The sequence below is a fragment of the Stegastes partitus genome, unplaced genomic scaffold, assembly GCF_000690725.1.
Source record: "Stegastes partitus isolate 25-593 unplaced genomic scaffold, Stegastes_partitus-1.0.2 Scaffold2090, whole genome shotgun sequence".
Taxonomy (NCBI): Eukaryota; Metazoa; Chordata; class Actinopteri; family Pomacentridae; genus Stegastes; species Stegastes partitus.
In genome coordinates this window covers 6,365-27,123 of record NW_007579821.1, presented here as the reverse complement: position 1 = coordinate 27,123, position 20,759 = coordinate 6,365, and the positions used below count along the sequence as shown (strand labels likewise).

The window sequence follows — 20,759 nt, the reverse complement described above, 5'->3', positions numbered from 1 at the left end:
ACATAAAGATCATTTAGCTAACCTTGCTGCCACTCACCGTCTCTTCCTTAACCAGTACTAACCTACCAGCCTTCCTTCTCTAATGATTGAGCTTTTACAGGCTTCAGAACTTGTCCTCCTTAATGTCAGACCTGGGTCTAACAGAGTGTGTTTCATGAGACTTCTGCTCGTTGCTAGCTGCTCCCTGCAACGCTTGAAAGTCAACAGGATGCAAAATAAAGACGTGAGACAGTTAAATTAAATTACGTATTTCTTGTACAAGGCGAGGCAGGTTTATTTGTGCGGCACAATTCGTACCCGAGGTAATTGCTTCACACAAAACTATAAGAAGACGGATAAATTAGTCCACAGAGCATAAACACAATTATTAATCGATTACATGACGAGCAAAGAGGCAGATAAAATCAATCCATAGAAACATGAATATAATGATTAATTAGAAGAGGACAGATGAAATACTTTCAGCTGTCATGTGCACAACTGGATTTGAACATTGCTCTTTATGGTTCACAACAGAGACAAACAGGACAGAAGATAATACTTTGAATTTTTAGGGTTTAGATTTGGTTATGGGGGTTTCTGCGGCTGCAAATGTACATGTCTTACAATATATTATAACACAGAGACGGTAGAAAGTGAGAATTTTGCAGCGTGAAATATGAAGTGCCCTTATATTCTGTCTTGTGGTCGTGATGCTGATGTCTTGCTTTTAGTGTCTTGGTGTCTTTGGGACACACACAGATTAACCAATCACGTGCAGTTAAAGGAAAGTACGTAAACTAAAACAGAAATCAGTTGCATAACCTGCACTTTACCTGAATCTAAAGCTGAAGACGGCAGATGCCCGGTTAGACCCAGGTCTGCTGGTCGGGTCGACACACTGTATGTCTTTTACAGTCAGTTCTTCTTGGCTGCTTATTGTTGCTTTATCTGTTTGTTTGTTTGTTTGTTTGTTTGATTCTTTAACAACTTGGGCTTTCTCTTGCCAGTCACCTGCCGGTCTCTTATCCTTCTTTTTCTCCTGAACTGCAGTACACACTGTTTAATTTGTACTTCTCTACCTCCTTTCTTTCTACCTGTGCTTCTTACTGTCCGTCATTCTGTGTCGTCCTCCTCCTCCTTCCCCACTCCCAACCTCCTTCTTTCACTTGCTTTTATTTCTCTCATTCGATGTCTCTCTGACTCTAATTTTCCTTTTTCCATTCCTCTCCTCCTCTCTTCACCTCCTCTCTCTTCTTCCTCTCTCCTCCTAGGGTCACTCTTGACCCTTCTAAACGTCAGAGCTCAAACAAGTCCATGTCGGGCTGCACCCTCCCACAGGGGACAAAAACAGTTAGTAAGTCTTCCTTTCCCATGTTTTCTGGCTGCTTCTGTCCGTCCGTCTGACTGTCTGCCTGCCTGCCGGTGCCCCCGTCATACCCTCTGTCCCTCATTCGCTGTCTGTTGCAGGTTGGAGTTTAGTTATGCAAACTTTTATCTGAGGCAAAGCTACTCTGCAGGTAGGAATCCAATCAGAGTTCAACCTCGTGGGTTCTGACCTCAAAAAAAAAAGACTCATCTGAACTAAAACAGGAACGTTGCTAGAACAAAACATGAGCAAAGTATGTGTTCCAGGTTTTTGTTGACGTTTTCCACATGAAGCGTGATCTTTATTAATTACTTCTCCTCCCAATAGTAGTGGATGGAATGAATAAATAATAATAAACACTGATACGGTCATTAGTCATTAGTGTGTTCCTCATATTTTAATATTAACACATATGTCGTCGATTTACTCTTCTGGAAGCGAGAAGCAGCTTATAGATAATCCTTCAAAAACAAAGAAGGTTTTCTCCAAAATGTCCTTGAAGATCCTCAGTCGTCCAGGTCGTGGTTAATCTCGTAGATTAATCGTAGCAACTGCTTGAGTTCCTTGAAGACGTTCCACCTCTCATCCAAGAGGCTTCATCAGTTCTGACTGACTGGTTGGGAGTTCCACATACTTACATCCTAAAGAAAAATAATCCTTCAAGGAACTCAAGCAAGTCCAGTTGCTACGATTAATCTACGAGAATTTTCACCAAAAAAAAGACATTAAATTTCAGGAGCTTTTTAGTATTTTCTCCTCCGTGCTGCAGGCAGTTAGTTATAAGATGTTTTTGTGTCTGAATGCAGGTTGTCAGGAGACATTATACACCTTCAAAATAAAAGCGGGATCGTTGCGACGGTAGATTTTGCACACGAGAGGCTGTTTTTTTTGTGGAATTTCAGTCAGATTAGCGATGGCAGCCCGGATGCTCTTTGACTTAAAAACATGAATTCAACTGTTTTAATTGGTTAAAACATACATTTTTAAATTGGGTGTTTAATTTTATTAATTATACAATCAAGAAACGGGAAGTGGATAGAACAGTGGTGTTGCCTCTGGCTGTCCACTCGTAAAACAAGCATTAAGCTGCATATTATTTGTACTTAACATGTCTTTAAAAGTCCAAAAGCGTTGCAGAAATTAGCTCTTATTTTACAGTATACAATATAATGTCTGATCCTTTTGCTGCGGTGGTAAATACTCATCCCACCTCAGGTCTGTGTCTTCAGTAGCTGACAGAGATGGGTTAGAGCAAACTCAAGATTCAGAGCACCTCTTTAGAAGCTTACGCTAAAGGATGAACTCTGACTAAAGACGTTTAGGAGTCAGAATACGAGAGCTGAGGCTTAGAAAGTCACGGCCCAGTTTAAACGCACTTTATTCTGTGACTAAAATTACATTTTTAAGTCAGTTTGCGCAGATTGTTCTCCCTGTAGAGCGGCTTTATCTCAAAAGCGTGTGTTTGTGTTACTAAAACTCTGATCAGCAGCTGTCTGCCTGAGTGTCTGTCTGTCTGAACTGCCTGTGTCTCTGCTGCCTCGGCTTTAAGCTGTAGCGCTCACTAGAGGCTGTAGGCGGTGCGGCACCGTTACCTGCTTCCAACAAACCGCACAGCAGTTTGGGTTTTCTGGAACAAAACGGGGTGAAAGTTGGTTTGTTGGGAGACGTTATTCAAGTTTTCCTTCTGCTGGTTTTAAATGTTAGCATCAGGTGCAGTGAAGCTGCTCTCTGAGCTCCTGTAGGTAGAACTGTAGAACAAACAACCCGAGATGAAGATGCGTGTCTGTAAGTGTGTGTTTGTTTGTGTGTTCCCCAGAGAATGTGAGTTTATTGCAGCTCCACTGTACTAGTCTGACTCATGTAATCAACACCATATGTTTGCCCATGCTGTTAACAAATCAGCGGTCCTGCAGCAGGGCTGGGGAGTCTCAGGGAAACCAGGACAGACAGGAAAGTGGGGGGATGGTGCTTTATTGGTGTTTTATACAAGACTGAGGTAGGGGGTGAAGTATGAAGAGCAGCGACGAAGAACCGGATCGTTCTCTGTCTTTCGAGAGAAGCAGCTCGGCCGCCGTTAAAATCAACAGCTGGACATGTGCAGCGCATTAACGCTTTAGTTTTTACACTCTCGTGCACAACTTTAGCCGGTCTGATGGAAAATGTTCCAGTCAAACATATGAAGAGTTTTCTCATCAGTCCTTCAAAAATCACCAACATCAAAGAGTTTGATTGGTAACAGATACAGAACCAAATGTTTTAGAGCAATATCAGGAGACCAGAGTCCAGCGTGAGCACAAGATGTCGTGGTTTAGGCTGAGGGAGACTTGAAAAAGGTAAATTATTAATAAAGCAACTTCTTCAGTGCACTTTATACGTGAGGGCTGCAGCTAATAGTGATTTTCCTTCTTGAATAATCGTGTGAGACTGACTCAGTTTTAAGGAGTAAAGAATTCTGGGATCGATTTCAGGGGCTGATATTCTTTATTTATGTACATAAATGCCCCGGTTATATTGAAAAGGGAAGATGATGGTGTCATAGTTTATTAACTTACCGTGAAGTCATCGCCCCGCCGGCCTCTCGTCTGCTGGACAAACTATGTGATGACACTATTTCTAAACATATTTTTCTGCGCTGTGGTCTATATATAAAAAAAATCAATAAATAATATATTTTTTTAATATATCATAGCATGTCAGGCTACACACACGCCGTTACTGTGACTGGCCAATATCGACCTGTTTATCCCATAAAGAATAACCTTCCATAACCCCCAATATTCAGTTAGCAGCTGCAGAAAATGAAGGAAACCAGCAGCTATTTAGAAGCTGGACTCACAGAAGTTTGTTTCTTAAAAGTTAATCTATGACAACATTTCCTCGCTGACAGTAAACTAATCAATAAGTTGGCTCGTTTCAGATTGAGTAAATCAATTTCTCTCTACATTTTCTTCTAATCTGAGGTTAGATTGAGCTTCCCTTTGTTATCACACAGTGTGCTGCTGTACATATGAGGTCATGTGGACTGCAGTGTGACTCTGGGGTTCAACAGGGGCAAAGCCAAAGGAAACCTAGAGACACTCTTGATGTAGCACAGTCTAGGTTGTGAAAACTCCTGTCTGGGTAAAATGGTGCAAGAGGTGAATAGAACTCCGTCTGCTGCATTGCAGGCTTGAACCCGTGGCATTAGAAGTATACGGCACACACACTTTAAACCCTCTGCATTAGCAGACGCTTCTAAGAAGCACCTCACCCCGCTACAGTCATCCTGACTGACTGACCCAGCGTCACTGCCGTTTTAAGTCAGGATTAGTTATGTAACCAGGATTTATCCTTCTCTTAAACAGGGATCTTACACAGCTCTCCCTGAAGATACAAGCAGATTGTTCTGTTACACTGCTGCTAGCCTCCCTGTCTGCCTCTCCCTCTGTTCTGCTTTCGTTTCTTCTCCTCTCTCTCTCTTTCTCTTTTCCAACTTTCCGCTCTTCTCTCCCTCCTTCCCTCGCTTTCGGCTCCTCCTTTGCACAATCTGCTGCACATACTTTACAGTTTATACACAGAGAGTCACTGAGTCAGAGCGCCGGAGTCTGTTCAGTCTGTCACCACACACGTGCATCGATTTTCCCTCGTTTCATTCTTGCGTTAAGATGTGATGCCACTTGTGTTGCTCAAAGGGCACCTTGGCGTCGGTCACTGAGGGAGGAGTGTTATCAGTCACTGTCTTTACCCAGACAAGAAGGCGAGGTCGTTTACATGAGGCCTGTATTGATATAAGACTCCACAGCATGACCTTAAAAGTCACCATTTTCCCAGCGACCTGCTTATTAACCGTGTAATGCTGTTAAGAGTCGTATGTTGCCAACTGCTGAGTCGCCAGGATGAGGTTAAGTGTTCCTAATCCAGCAGGAATTCCCATCCAGATATTTGCTGTATCATTATTTGGATAGCATTCATTCATAAACACTGAGGCGTATCCCAGTGATTATCTGTGAGGATTAGCAGGGATCTCTCCCCCCCCCACCCCACCGACTCCAGTATTTTAAGAGAGGTGACGCAGCCAAAACGCTGATTCACACAGTCGAAGCAATTTATTTAGATCTGGTTAAAGCCGCAGCAGCTTCTCAGTCAGAGCCGGGGTCGCATTAGGATAGGTTTCATTTGCGGTTTAAGAAAAATAAAATCTATCAATGAAATCTCACTGCTTTGCTGGTTCAGGCTACTTCCTGGAAAAGAGATCAGGTTGCCAGGTTGGTGGGAAAGCCCTCGGTCTAGATAGCAACAGCAGCCCCCGGTGGCCAGAGACGGGAAGTGCATTAAGTTCAATAGTGATTTGTCACCATTTCAAACCATCTTCAACCAAATCTGAAATGTAGAAAGGAATGTTGTCAGCGTAAGTGGTGCACACATGAGTGGAAAGAGTAAAAAAAGTTCAACCAAACCTAACTAATTCGCAACACAATGGATGCCGATTGGGCAAATCTACTTTAGGTTCCTTATAAAATAAACTACGGTCACATGTGGGGTTTTAAAATATGTGTAGTGTCGATATACAGGCACGGGATCCAGAGTTGTCTTCAGTGTTTTAGGGTCATAATGGAACAGTTTCTCGTGTTTATTAATGCTGAGGGATGATGTTCGCTGCTACCTATTGTTGTTTAACAAACCGTAGCTAACAAAAACTGTGAAATGCAAATGACAGAAGGAGTTGTGAAACCTTATCCCATCAGATCTCCAGCGTTTTCACTAACTTGTGCTCGTACCAGCATCAGATTTGTGTTTGTGTGCGTCACTGTAACACACATTATACTGTCTGTCTGTCAAGTCCAGATCCACCCCCCTCTGCATTCGTTTACCCTCCTCACCTGTTTTGTCGGTGACTCTGACACGTCGTCGTCTCATCCGGTGTCTCGGTGTAGTGGGTGGTCGGTGATCCGTCTGTGACTTGGAGATGAGTTGTCGTGTTCTGTGTCGTGACTGGTTGACAAAGATTGTGGCTGCCCATTAGTGCACTGAAACAGGAAGTGGAGGGGGGATGGGGGGTGGGTTGTGTGAGGAGCCGATTGGCCGATTGATTCCTAACGGATACGTTTGTCTTCTTCTTGAGGGTCACAGACGAACCTGAGAGAATCAGCAGATCTCCGGTCACAAGGTGAGTTCACGTTTTTTTTTACTTTTTCCCAACCCGGAGTGCAACAGTCGAATAATTTCACGTGTCTGCCGCAATATGAGCGGATTAGGATGCTAGAGTTCCTAATTTACTCCTCGATGACACATTTTGTGTGCATGAGGGCGTTACAGCTTTTGTTAAGTCTCTTTTAGAATAAAGGAAAATCTCTTGATTTGGACGTATTAAGGATTCAGAGGCTTTATCGTCATGTGCAGCAATGACGAGTTCCCAGTTTGATGAAATTCTCAGTTAAGGAGATTCTTTAACGTCTTAATACGACACATGAGTAAAGATTTGTTCTGTGACTGTATGTGTAAACTCACATACTGTCCCAGTGTTTAAGCTCTAAAAGTAAAAAAAAATGTCATGATTGGTTTTTAAGAAATTTAAGAAAGAAAAAAAAAATCCGATTAGTATTTGGTGTAAATCCTCTTCTCTTCGGTGCTCACAGTTTATCAGCAGGTAGGTTGTTCCACACGTCTGGGAGAACTTTCCAGAGTTCTTCTGTGTCTTTACAGACTGACTCATCTGATCCAGTTTAACCAGTACGAGGTATAAATTACAAACAGAGAATCACAGCAATCACACTGGTGTGTAATTAACACCTAATGTTTTTTAATTCCGATCAGCTCGTAAATCATCGTGCGGTCACACTTTTGAATTTGGTCCAAAGCGGGAGCTGGATTATAAATCCAGCACAGATCTTGAGTCATTTTGTTCACGTGTAAACATTCAAATGAGGTGATTTTCTATTTTTTATTACATTTACTGCGGACATAAGGAAATAAAATAAAATAAAAGGCACCATATGTAGTCATTTACTTACAAACATTCTCATTAAACAGAAAAGAAATACTGCTTCATGTCAGATCTTATAAAAAAAAGAGCTAATCGGCATCAAGAACATTTAATTTTAATGATTATTTATCACCCGTTTGCTGTAGTTCTACATATATCTGTAACCTGAAAACACTGCATGATGGAGTAAATGATTTCCGTCGTTTATCTGAGAGCTTTTATTTTGGTGCACAGAGTTAATTCCTGTTTACTCTTTACATGGACTACAGTCACATACAACAGTGTTTAGGCAGCCGAGCATCTCACCGTATTAATAATGCAGAGACACTCCGATTAAAGATTAAAGCCGAACACTTTAACTAGAATTAACCATGACGAGCACTTCTTTTTTTTTCTTTTTTTAATCGCTGTCGGGCCTTGTTTGTATTATTTCTAGGTTACGTGCCAAACACTCAACAAAAGCCCCTTTGAAGCAGCGTGAAACCACTGCAACATAAATTATAGAAGCGCTATCGATCTCTCTGTAGATTAATTTCAGAGTTATGAGTCTGAGCTTGTTGCTGAAGATCTTGTCCTTCCTCTCAGCCTCAGCTGCTCCAGTCCAGTCTCAGGTTAAAAACAGCAGGTAAACCAGCAGCAGCAGCAGGTTGTGGTTATCTGACAGACTGTGGTGTGTCTGTAGACATGTCTGTGATCCCTGCAAGTAGAACTAAGATGATGGATTTACAGAAAAGAAAAACGTTATAATAGTTTTCATTCAGCAGGTTGATGTGTTGAGATGTGGTGTTAGCTGAACTGTGAAGAGTGTAAATCTGTTTAGCATGTTAGAAACATTTTCTGAACATGTGTGTGTAGCATGTTAGTTATTAGCTAGTACTGAAGTATAAAGTCACAACTTGACCCTTACTATTCATAAGATGAATAGGTTTCAGGTGGGTTTAATTTGCTTATTTTTTAGCATAATAATAAGACTAGATAATACACATTTAGGTGTGTGTGTTCTGGGAATCAGACTCCAGTCATGTATGATACTAACTGTTTTTCTTCTTCTCCCCTCCCCCTCACCACTCACACATTCACAACCACACATTCATTCACTTGTCCTCACATCCATCTCCCCCAAACATGAACTCCATCATCCTTGAACGTGTTCGTCTCCTACTTTTATATCTGACCTCCCATCCTCACCTCCTATGTTGGTTTTTGTTTAACCCTCCCACATCAACCTCACCCCTCCATCTATAAACCCTCCCATATGTCCTCCTCCATTTGCGTCGCCTCCCCCCTCCCTCCCTCCCTCCTCTTGCAGTCGCCATCTATCTGGGCATCAGAAAGCGGCCGAGCCCCGGACCCCCCGATGCGGCTGGGATGTGAGGGTGCGGAGCCCCCGCGACCCGGCCGAGGTGGTGCTCGCGCTGCGTGAGGCGGCGCAGGGCTGCGGCTGCCAGGTCCACCTGGCCGGGCCTTTCCTGCTGTCCTGCACCCACGGAGCAGCCGGCGCCCGAGTGGCCTTCGAGGCCGAGGTCTGCCAGCTGCCCAGCGGGCTGGGCCAGAGCAGCGGCGTGAGGTTCAAGCGCCTGTGGGGGGCACCGTTAGCCTTCAGAGACATCGCCACCAAAGTGTCCAAGGAGCTGGAGCTCTGAGGACGACCGGAGGTGGGGCAGATTGATGACAGACAGGACAGGTTGAGGGATGAGGAGGGACGAAGAGGAGGGGCAGAAGCCATCGCCGCCTTCTCTTCCTTCCTGGGCTCCACCTCATCTGATGTGGCTAGCGATGCCTCACCTCCGCCAAAGACCCTCTTCTTCTGATGCCACCAATCACAGCCAGACAAACGGATGCACAGATTGGCCGCCGTCGGCTGACTTACGATGACCCTTGACGTTGGAGCTGTCAGTGACCTACGACCCCTGCTTAACACATGCCACCACCTCCACATTAAATGAGCCCTTGGAGATGAACTGTTGTTTTTTTTGTTTGTTTTTCATGATTTCATATTTGATGATGATGCGGATGGTTGCTGAGAATGATGGAGAGCGATGAGTTGTTGTTGTTGACGTTGTTGTTCCTATTGTATCATATTTGTCATCATTCCTTTTTAAAGAGCTGCTATTTAAAGAAATGTTTTAATTTTGTTTGTGTGTATTAAGTTTATTTTCTTTCTTTAACGCTTTTGAAACGGGCAGACGTTTGACATCTGTTGTCACTATTGGAAGTCACATATTTAAGTAGCGAGGGCTCAGTCTGACCTCCGGCCTCTAGAGGGAGACATGCAGAAATGCAGAGACTTGTGACAGACCAAACGGAGCATCAAGCATCACTGAATTCCTGCCCAAACATTCACAGAATCCATGTTTCTGCTCAGTTGGATTTTGACGTGTTTCACGCCGTTAGCATGTTTGCTCCTCTGCCGGCTGTCCGGCGTTTTGACAGCCAGCAGTCGAGCTTCTTACTGGACACTGTAGTTCATTTGAGCGCAAATATGCTCCTCACGAATACTCATGTTCAACCGGTTATTAGAAAGTGAAAGCCCTTTCCAAAAAAACTGACCATTAAAAAGCTTTTTGATGGTTCAAAGAATTCATTTTGTGTTTTCTTACACAGCGTGATGCCTCAGTCTGCACCACTTTGTTCACCTGAGCAGCAGCCCGATCAGAACACACCTTTATGACACTAATCTGCCGTTAAACTCATTTTCAGTTAAAGTGAATAATTTAACTAAATACATTTAAGCTACAGCAAATTTCCAAACAAAAAATGAACATGTTGGTGAAAGTTTTCAGCACGTGTCGTGTGCTTTCGCTGAGCGTGGTTGAAAACAGCCTTTACTGATCCTTCTGTTAACCTCATGTGATGGTAATTTAACAAAGTGTGAAAATACAAAAAGTTTTAATCCTGCGAATCCAGTGCAGACATACTTTACAAACCTGATCCACTAAAAAGCTCAGACGGGCAGAACTTCTTAACGGGCGACCTTAAAGTTTTCTTCATCGCAGATTGATTTGATCTAATAATTGTTGGACCTCTTCTTCCCACTCTCTTGATTACTGTAGCTCGTACTGGTTCAGAGCAAACGGAGGAGTTGAACAGTCGTTCTTCTGGTAGCACTTTGACATTAAAATATCACAGTCTGTCAGAAAGCCATCGCGTCGTTGAGTGTAGTGCAATACAGCCGCGAAGCCAAGAAGCAACACTTGAATAAGCATCGATTAAAACCTAACAGGGCTCCTTGTTTGATTCCTTTTTTATTATTATTATTTTTGATATTGCTGGTATGTTGTTGAAATGATTGAGCACTTTTTTTTTTTTTTGCTTTTTCGCCAGTATTTCACTGAACTGTACTGGCAGAGTTTTTAAACAATCTGTACTTTTTTCTGCAACTAATTTTATGGAGAATAATTCTGAATGCCTTTTTTCATTTTGTTTCGCTTCACATACCTACAATGGTGTCTTTGCTTTCCATCGTGAAACCAGCTGTGGTTTCTTGGTGCCATTTGGTTTCAGTGTTAAATTGGGTAAACTGAGGTACAAATAACGTGTTTATCTGATGCACCAGGACCAAATGTCAACGACCTGTAAAGGTTTGCTTTTCATTTGTCCGGTATAACGTTCGCTTTGTGTTTCTAACCTCGACATGCAAACTGTAGACTCTCCCAACGTTCACCAATCAGACTGCAGCGCTGCAGAGAATTTTGACTGTTGACCAATCAGATTCAAGTATTGTTGTACGACGTTTATGACTGTTAACCAATCAGACCCCCTGCCTCGTCAAGCCGCCGCCGCGCGGCGATGAGGCAGCCGGTTTAAGACGGGAATGTCACCTCGATCGACCCTTAAGAAGTTTCATTTCTTTCTTTTGTAAAAGCACTTTTATGCTCATCGCGAAACCAAGCTACAAAGATTTAACAAACACACTCAGAGTCCACCAAGTGCTACGTCGAACATGTTTTCTGCTGCATTGACACTGACAACTTCAAAATCAGAAAGGTTGTACTTATATTGTAACTCTGTAAAGCCAAGCAATTATAACTTTCGAAGTATGCAGCGTCTAACGAAACACTGATATGGGGAGAAAAAAAAAAAAAGAGTTCGATGTTACAGCAGACTTGTGATCTTTACGACGGGATTTAACTGTTTGATGGGAGATTTGAGCTGCAGCGGGTGTCCACCACTGTCTGAAAATGTGAAGCTGTGATTTAGGGCTAGTTTTGCTTTTTATTTTTATTTTTTTAAACTTTATTTTTTTTTGTGTACAACTGTGCCTCTTCCCTCTCCCCCATCGAGGCTGTTCTCTAGATACGGTTAGGGCCACGCTTTAAGGCTACAGTTCTGTTGTATAGTGTGTTTGAAGCCGTCGCTGTTATCAATAAAACTTAACTTATGGGCTGAAATTACGGAAATGATCGACCTGCAATCCTGCATGTCTCCTAGGAAATAATGTGTGACACAAAAATAAAGACTTTCAACCTCTTTCATATTTTGTGTCCATTTTTTTCTCCGTAACGTGCAGCAAAAACTACGAGTTTTCAATGGTTTTGTTTACGTGTGCTCGTGTTAAAATGTATTATATCTTTTTATGTAAGCAAAACTACACACAGTTGCAAAAGAAAACATAAAGGAGAAAGTTTGATTGTCAAATGGGGCATCATTTAATAGTCCAGTTGTAATTTACAACCAAAAAAAAAAAGTTTTTCTTCGGTGCGCACACATAGCCACGACCAGACTATGCATGGATTGATCCCAGGATGTTACAGAGAGAACGGGGAGAGAGATGTTTAAAGTTAAAGGAAATCAGAAAGAGGAACCAAAGAAAAAGCAGGAAAAAAATAAGTTTAACAGAAGTAAGAAAGGAAGGAGAAAGGAGAAAGAAAAGTGGAGTGTCTTTTGACGGAAAGAAGAAAGCAGAAAGTAGCCAGTCGGCCGAAACCAGTAAGATAACTTTACAACACGGCTACCGTTCATTTTTTTATAATGTAAAAAAAAAACAAACACAGACAGTCATTCGGTCATGGGTTGTCTGTCCACTTTACTTCTGGGCGGGGATCATGCCATCGATGGACTCTCCCTTCTCGAGCTTCTTCTCCATCTCAACCATCAGCTTGACGCCGTCAACCACCAGCTGGACCTGGTACACCTCAGAGGAGCCCAGACGGTCAGCGTTGGAGATGTCGAACACGCCACCCACGGAGGCTGTGTCCACGCCACCTGGTCGGAGAGGAAGAATGAAACTCAGACCTCCATCCTCTCACATGGTGCACATCATCTCCAGAGAGAACTGAATCTCAGAGGCAGAGCCGGGTAAGAAAATGAAGACTCAATCCAGCCACACGTGCTTTTCCTGCAATGAGGAAACCTACGAACGTGGAAATACACACCTGACCTTCAAAACAAAAACGTAACAAACAGCTGTTTTTCAGTACCTGTGCCACGCTTCTGCAGACGCAGCCTGGTCAGGATCTCCTCGAACTTGGCGTGTGTGCTGAGCTTGGGCAGCTTGACGTGGACACCACCACGCAGGCCGGTTCCCAGGTTGGAGGGGCAGGTCAGGATGTAGCCCAGATGCTCGTTCCACATGAAGCCGTGGTTGTGCTTCTTGAAGATCTCCTCAATCTGACCAGCGAAGAGTAAGTTGAAATATAATAGTTGCAGTTGCTAATCAAGCACAGAACTGAATTGTGTTTAGCTAAGTATGTGCATAAAGTGAAAGTCTGTTTTTGTGAATTACCTTCTGCAGGCCAACGCAGAAGCGTCTGAAGACCTCCTTCATGTTGCCTCCCTTCTGCATGGAGATGACACGCAGATGATCCTCCTCGTTCACCCAGACCAGGAAGGTCTTGTTGTCGTTGTGCCTGCAGGAAGAAAATGTGCTCAATTTACACGCAGCAGAAAATGTTCACAAGCCAGAACCTTGATACGACAACGCTGCACGAGTATCATTTACAGTTTTGGTTAAAAAATACTGGTAGATTTATAGTTTGTGTGGCCCTGATAACGTGAATTATCCGACCCGCTGAGCTACACAGCGGCGGATTTACAGGAGAGACAGTGAACGCTGCAGCTGTGGGAATCATGACACACTTCAACAGATGTTTGAAAACAGGAATAATCAGGCTTTTCATACTATGGCTTTGCTAGAAAGAGACAGATGGTGATAGTTTCAGGGGTTTGTACACAAAGGGGCAGATGGGGGATTTTAGCTCAGAGGGCGGTTGTTTATTTCTGTCTTTTTGTGTTTAAATAGACACACAAAAGCTGTTTTTACGGTTGGTTGTAGCACGTCTGATCACCCTTTTGCTTTTTAAAGCATGGGAGCTGTGGTTAAACCACATCCTCGTCAGAGTTTCTCACCAGATGCCTCTGGCGTCGGGCCAGTCACGGGCCATACCGGCGCAGGTCAGCAGGGGGGACACGGGCTTGTCAAACAGGAAGTGGTCAGCGATCAGCTGCTCCTGCTCGGCGTCGGTCATGCCGTCCAGGGGGTAGTACTTTCCCTTGAACTCGCCCTCCAGGCTGGACAGGGCTGACGATAGAGACAGGTGCACAGAGAAAGGAAGTCAGTCTCTGAACATGACGTCCTGTGTTCTACAGATATCGGTCTTATTGTTAGCGGTTTGGCATTCACCCTCAATGGACAGCTTCTGAATGGCTCTGCGCTCTCCACGGCTGTTGTGGGGGGGCAGGGTGAATCCCTTGATGCTGCGGCCGGTACGAACACGGCTGGACAGCACGTAGTTGGGGTCCAGGTCATCACCTCCCTGTGTGGGGCAGACAAACAACACGTTATTATTGTTATTATATTGGAGCCATTGGTTTGGATATCTCCCCTTTATCTCTACATTTTCTTCACATTTTTTCCACTCTGCCAGTGAGGTAGGGCTGGCATATTATTCCACCTGCTGATAAATGTTTGAAGTGTGTTGCCTCAGAGAACTGGTTAACTGCTTAACTTTATCTAGCCAGTTATCTATTTTGACTTTAAACACAATCTATAACAGCCATGCATGTCTTCACCTTCAGGTTCTCGAAGTTCAGGTCGGTCTGATGCTTGTCGGTGGGCTTGTAGCCGCCATGACGGTCGGAGATGATGGGGTCCAGCAGCTCCTTGAAGACCTCGTAGGACTCCTCATCACCGGCAACGCAGCCGACGGTCATGATGAAGGGGTGACCTTGTGGACAAGACGCAGGATGAGGAGTTTGGTAACACTGATTGCAGTGAGTGGATTTTTGGTTCTGGCATATTGCTGTATTGAATGTAAGGTCGTCTTGTCCCTGTATGTTGCAATTAAAACGTCTCATCTTTCAGGTCAATACGAATAACTCACACTTTGCTATTTTAATTTAAGTCTCCTCAAACCCTATCTTTGCTGGTTTGTTTAACTCTACGCCGACGACTCTCTCCTTCTTACCAGGGTTGTCAACACCAGTCTGGATGACGTCATCCACGGTGAAGCCACTGGGGGTGGACTTTCCCCTCAGCTTGCCGTAGATGTCCTTGTTCAGCACCTAAAACAGAAGACGCATGGTGCAGGTGAGAAATTACGCATTCCTTTAGAGGTCATTCCAAAAGTAGCATTAAAAACATTTTTGCTTTTTAGAATGTGGACAGAATAGTGATGCCTTGAATAAGCCTCAGTCAGCTCATGTTGAAACATGTTTAGATGGCGTCGGAGCAGGACTTGTACCTTGGCCATGTGGTTGTTGTGCAGAGACAGATCTGGGAACTCGTCGTCCAGAGTGAACTTCATCTTGTAGTCGTTGTGCACGTTCTTCGTCATGGTTGCGTTTCTTACTCCGTCTGAGAGGAGGTGAGACAAAGTGGAGACGAGGTGTTATTTCACTGCATCTGTAATTATTGTAGGATTTTAAGACTGCATGTTTAGGATTTTATGCAGAACCGTGCAGTATCGGGTCACTTTTGTCCTGAGTGTCGTACATCAGAAGAGCTTTGAGAATTGGATTTAATAGTTTTGCAAGCTAGGATACGTATTTGTCATCTGATGTTCATCTGCTGCAGTTGGAAAGTAATGCATACCGTGTTTTTTGTCTGGAATTTCTCCAAGTTTTTCAAGTGCCTTGTCTATGAGTCTTCTGGTGAAGAGGAGGCACCTTCTCATTCTGACTTTCTTCCCTTTTCTGACTTTCTTTCTTACTTTTTTCCTCCTCTTCTGACTGTCTCATCCCCCCTCTTTCTCTCTCTCTCTCTCTGTCAGCTGTGCTGCCTACATGCTTTCCTCGCTGCTGTCCTGTTTCTCTGAATGTCTGAATGTCTCACCACCTGTCTTCCCTTCACAGCAAGGGTTATAAATAGACGGCTTGTCCTGCACCCCTCCCACCTCTGCAGGGAGTCTCCAGCACAGTATGATGAATGATTTTCTATTCGCTCCATTCAGCCCAATGCTAACTTAGTGACAGAACTACCATGTGACACAAAAGACTGCAAGGAGCATTAGAAGTAAGAACAGTTTTGAATTAACTGAAAAACAGCACAAAAAGCTAATGCATCTTCTAATAACTTGCCTCACCTCCTTTGGTCTGTTTTTTTTTTACCTTCTATGTGCTATTTAAGCTGTAAGTGTATGAAAAAGAAACAAGTAAATCAATGCTGTGTATTTCAATGCACATCTTCTGTTGCAAAACTTTTGGAATTTAACATTTCAGTACCTAAACAGAAGCGACTTCAACAAATTTCTCAATCTAAAGCGGGAACGAAGCTGCAGAATCAGTCGGGTCGACTCAGGAGTACATTTCCTGAACTGCTAGCCATTTTTCTGTATGTATTTAGGAGCCAGAGGTGATCTCCTTCAGGCAGAGGTCAGAAGTCGGTTGTGTCAGTCAGTGGAGGTGCAGTAGATCGACGACACCTGGTGCACCGAAAGGTCAGAGCCTGCGTGCCTCACGGATGGCTCCACAAGTCCCATGACTAAATCAAGCGCTCCTAAACTATTCAAAGACACACCTCAAGTCTGTTCTGCTGGCATCAGCAACAGCTGATAGATAGCCACAACTGTTGGAGTGACACTACACTGCTGCATACTTAGCTACGCTTTAGTCAGCAGACTGTTACCAACCGTCTCCAAGAGCGTCAAGACGTTCAAAGAAAAAAATGCATTTCAGCCTACAGTGTGCATCGACTGAAGAGCGATCAAAGTAGATTTTAGTAACTTCTTTGTCAGGAAAAATGCACAAAGCTTCACAGGAATCCAAGATGGAAATGTAAGAAGCAAATTCAATTCATTCAGTTTTCTCGGCTCAGAGTTGACCAGTGGAGTGGAATCTGTCAGATTTTTGGTTTCCCTTATAAGGCAATTTTGTTGTCATGATGTTTGGTCAGGAAGAGGTACTAGTCCATAGTTAAATGTAAAAACCACCACAATGTTCCCCGTGAAATTATCAAAAAGACTAACTAAAGCATTGAGTTGCTTTTTACCTGCTTAGGAGAAAAGAAAGAGGTAACAGATCCCGGGATCAGATCCTGTCCACAAAGTGTAGGGGTTGCCCAACTCTGCCAGGTGATGGACTTAAGTATTTATACCCAGACCTCTGTCCCCATTGGCTGACTGGGCCTGGGGTCCCCTCATTTGATTGGTCGCAGGGGGTCTTCTGTGCCCGGTTGAGTTTCTAAAAGGAAAGAACGAACATCACACAACACTCGAGACGAGAGACAAGGCAACAGCTGCAGCCGCCCGGTCCAACCTTTCACCTTCTGCGAGCGGCTTTATGGCAGCCTGCAGGAAAGAACATTTTAGGAAAACGTCCTCAAACATACAAGGATTAAATGCACGCAGTGTCCTGTTTGCATTGTAGTAGAGTTAGATTAACGGGGAGGCACTAGCAAATGCTTTAACCTTGCCCAGAGTGACAGTAAATGTAGAAAGTAGATCAAGAGAGCAAATGTCAAAATCACAATGTCGTGCAAAATGCAGCAATAATGGACATTTTATTATAAAGAGTGCAAAATAAAAACCCAACATGAATTAAATAACAAATGAATGAAACTGAAATTCCATTGCAGCCTTCAAAAAGAAAGAAAAAAACCCTTAAACACTTTAAAAATTAAGAAAAAAACGTGTTTGAATTTAATCATACTTAAGTTTTAAAGAATATCTGTTTGACGTAGTTTGTACACCGTGTGCTGCCTCGTGTCGGTCAGGGATCAAGCTTTTCACCTGATTTCACCTGGTCGCATATTACAATAAGAGCAGGTGTCTCTAAAATGAGTGTATAGCACATATAGATCCTTGTTTCATAAGCGTCCTCTGGGAACCAGTGCAGCAGAGTAACCGGAGTTCTGTCTGTCATCACATTTGGGAGTTAAAATAACCACTTTGTCTTGGATTACATCATCATAATATTGAAGATTACAGATTGGATTTCCGTGAACTGCGGCGCTCTCACCAACCAATTGACTAAGTGGAGGTGTCTCCTTGTGTGTGAGGCATAGTGACAGGCTGTTCATACCCAAAACATTTGGCAAAGTCAAAGAATGAAAAAACGTCTCATTATGCGTTTGTGGGAGGATTTTAAATGTGCAGCTTTGTTCGTGTACGTTTTCCTCAGAAGTTCACCAATTAAATATCACACCTGATCCAGTTCAGGTAATTGTCGTTTTGTACTTTTTCCAATGCAGATATGGACTCTGAGACGATTATACTCAGGATCCGTCCCCGACTGTAAAATCCGGCTCTCTTCTGTACGAGTGCCAACGTCATTACTCACCATTTGTAATGTGATAGAGTTCAGTAATCTACCCGCAGACAGATATTAATTCACCCCCATCATGTGACGGGGTAGAAACTGTGGGGTGGAGCTGAGAGACACTGTGATGCAAATAGCAGTCTCACAGAAGACCCAGGTTTCCCCCCAATGCTGCTCTTCACCACCGAATCACCGCCAATTTCATTTGGCATTTTTTTGACAAGAATTTAAAGACAAAAATACTCTTAAAAGTATTAAATGTAAATAAGCGATTGCATAAGTATCCACCCCTTTTTCAACTAATTCAAAACAGCTAACTGGTGCCAGAAGTCACACGATTAGTGGACCAGAGAGCATCTGAGTGCAGTGAATGTGTGATTGTAGTATTAAGACACCTGTATCTTGAAGGTTCAGTCCTTCCGAGCAAGAAAGAGACGAGCGAGGGAGGCCATCAAGACACCTGTGACTCCCCAGAAGGAGTTGCAAGCTGCAGCAGCTGAAATGGGAGAGACTGTGTACACAACTGTTCTTCACCAGTCAAAGCTTTATGAGAGATTGGGAAACAGAAAGGCATGCGGGAAGCTCTGAAGTCAACGGGAAGAAGGTTCTTTGGTCTGATGAAACCAACACTGAGCTTTTAAGCCTTCAGATTAGACGCTATGCACATTATCACAAACATACCATCCCCACTGTGAAGCATGGAGGTGGCAGCATCATGATGTGGGGATGTTTTCAGCAGTAGACCCTGGAAGGCTTGTGAAGGTAGAGGGTACACCTACGCTTTTGACGTTACTGTGAGCTGAGATTAATCTTCAGCCTTTTATGAGAGGATTTACAATGACAAACATTCAAAATAAGCATATTTTGCAACAGAAGGGTGTTCGTGTTAACTTGCTGGGAATTGCGGGAGGGGGAAGGTAGGCTGGAGATGGCGGTTCATATTTCTAGTCCTGGCTGTGACTCAAAAGCAGGGGTAGTAAAACATCAGGGTCCTCAAAGAACACAGTGAAAGGGCCAATGGAATCAACATGGCAGCCATTAAAGATCAGCCAGGTGATTATTTCAGCTCAGTCTTGGGGTTTGATGTGGCCTTTTGGTAGCTCTTATGCACCTTATGTCATTTATAGCCTATGCTGATGACAATCAACTTTACATACATACAACTACGACTGGTTTCTAAACTTATAGATGCTGGTTCAAAGCAAATATAGCATATTCCTTGACTTATATGTGACTAATAGCTTGTCTGGGTTTTATTTTAGCAAATGATAATATGCAGTAACTTCACTTTGGTGCCTAATTGTGTACTTTTCTGCCACTTAACACACACGTTTGCCAGGCTACACGTGAGCCTGCATCCATCCCTCCAGCTTGCCTTCCTTTGCAGCCTAAAAGCTGCAGGTACATGCTGTGTTCACGAGTGTGGGGAGTCTCAGCTCCTTTGCTCTAAATCAACACTCAGGCTCCAGTTTCACAGCTGTGGCCTGACCATCCACAGACATGACTTTCCAAATTAGTCTTGCTCACCCACTGTGAACTCACTCTCACATGAATGACCGCACACCTACTTATTACCATAACAACCAATAACAGGACACGAGTCTGTGCTGAAGAACATAAGCAACCGAAACCTTTTCATTTAGTGAGAGAACAGTCGCTGATTCCTATAAGATCACTCAGTTTAAAGGATAGAACGGCACACGTGTCTTACATGTCTTACCCAAGTGCAAAAAGTGTAAATTAATCAGCCTGGAAAACAGCCCAAAAGGCTCTATTTTACATGTAAAAGTGCCATTTTTCCCTCCGCTCCGCTTTAGCGCAAACCTCCAGTCAATAAAACTCAAAGGTCATGCTGACTGACGTGTGATATGTGCTGTGTGCGTCTTCTGCCCATTCAGACCGCTTAGTTCTGTAGCTCGAATGCCACTGTGGCGCACATCCAGTATCCCAGTTTAGACTGTCATTCTATCTCCCAGTACTACCCCCACACACACCCATATCACCCACCCCCCCCTTGCCCACCGCAGAGCCAAACAGCCCCAGAACCCTGCAGCTGCCCCGGGGAAACAGGCACCAAGGACAGTTATGTAAACCAGTAACACTGTGTGAATCATTTATAATGATTTTTAATCTGAGTCTCATGAGCAGAATGTGCAAAAGAAAAAAAAAAATCGGTTCAATACTCATGGGGGGGGGCTTAATGCATACTAAATGGTATCGAGCTGGATTCTAGCGTTTGTTTTCTGATGCTGCGTGAGAATATGTCGTTGGAAGATATGTAAAATAGCTCTAATGCTTCGGAGGCATGTGGAAATGTTTGCACTGCCTGAGCCGCGTTGCTGGGCGAGTCGGTGCACTGTGCATGTATGCATGTGCGAAAGTGTGCGTGTGGGCGGTAAACACTTACACAACCCATTACAACAGCCGTGCATTAGTGACATCTGTGAAGCTGATGTTGCTGCATTTTTGTTGTGTGAGTACGTGGTGTGTTTCTGCTGCTCTTGCATAATACATACATACATAGTTTGTATAGTTTTGGAAGCCTTCAGGATCAACTCCTTCTTGCGACTTCCACGCATCACATTTTGCAAGCTGCTCGTTTGAGTTTTATTGTTGGTGATTCTCAGATGCAGCCGCCGACATACGTATACACACGATTTCCTAAATGTCGTTGGGGTTTGGCGTGCAGTTTGATGGCACATTCTTATTCACAGCGAAGGCCTTAGGGAGCAGCTGAGGGTAACACGCATTCAC

The 20,759-nt window shown here is 43.6% G+C and overlaps 2 protein-coding genes across 2 annotated transcripts in view; one reads left to right on the top strand and one right to left on the bottom strand.

Annotated features, from left to right (window-relative positions):
* Positions 1–11,787, top strand: part of LOC103373878 (MAP/microtubule affinity-regulating kinase 4-like) — a 58,430-nt gene extending 46,643 nt beyond the window's left edge. Inside the window, exons 16-17 of the mRNA XM_008303884.1 lie at positions 6,450–6,494; positions 8,620–11,787. Coding sequence (XP_008302106.1) covers positions 6,450–6,494; positions 8,620–8,953 — 379 coding nt within the window. The 3' untranslated portion in view covers positions 8,954–11,787. The remainder of the gene's footprint in view (positions 1–6,449; positions 6,495–8,619) is intronic.
* A 148-nt stretch (positions 11,788–11,935) lies between these two features.
* LOC103373877 (creatine kinase M-type-like) lies at positions 11,936–16,827 on the bottom strand. Its single transcript, XM_008303883.1, has 9 exons — positions 16,738–16,827; positions 14,993–15,105; positions 14,717–14,813; positions 14,322–14,476; positions 13,933–14,065; positions 13,659–13,830; positions 13,036–13,159; positions 12,731–12,920; positions 11,936–12,515 (listed from the first exon to the last, which is right to left on the bottom strand). Exons 2-9 carry the CDS (start codon positions 15,083–15,085, stop codon positions 12,337–12,339), a joined length of 1,143 nt encoding a protein of 380 aa, XP_008302105.1. The 5' UTR covers positions 15,086–15,105; positions 16,738–16,827; the 3' UTR covers positions 11,936–12,336.
* Between the last annotated feature and the right edge of the window lie 3,932 nt (positions 16,828–20,759).

Coding starts and splice junctions, on each gene's coding strand:
- LOC103373877 (XM_008303883.1), bottom strand. CDS start 15,085: ATGACGAAGAACGTGCACAACGACTACAAGATGAAGTTCACTCTGGAC. Junction 13,160..13,658: donor CCCGACGCCAGAGGCATCTG/GTGAGAAACTCT, acceptor TTCTTCCTGCAG/GCACAACGACAACAAGACCT. Junction 12,516..12,730: donor TCTGCAGAAGCGTGGCACAG/GTACTGAAAAAC, acceptor CTCTCCGACCAG/GTGGCGTGGACACAGCCTCC.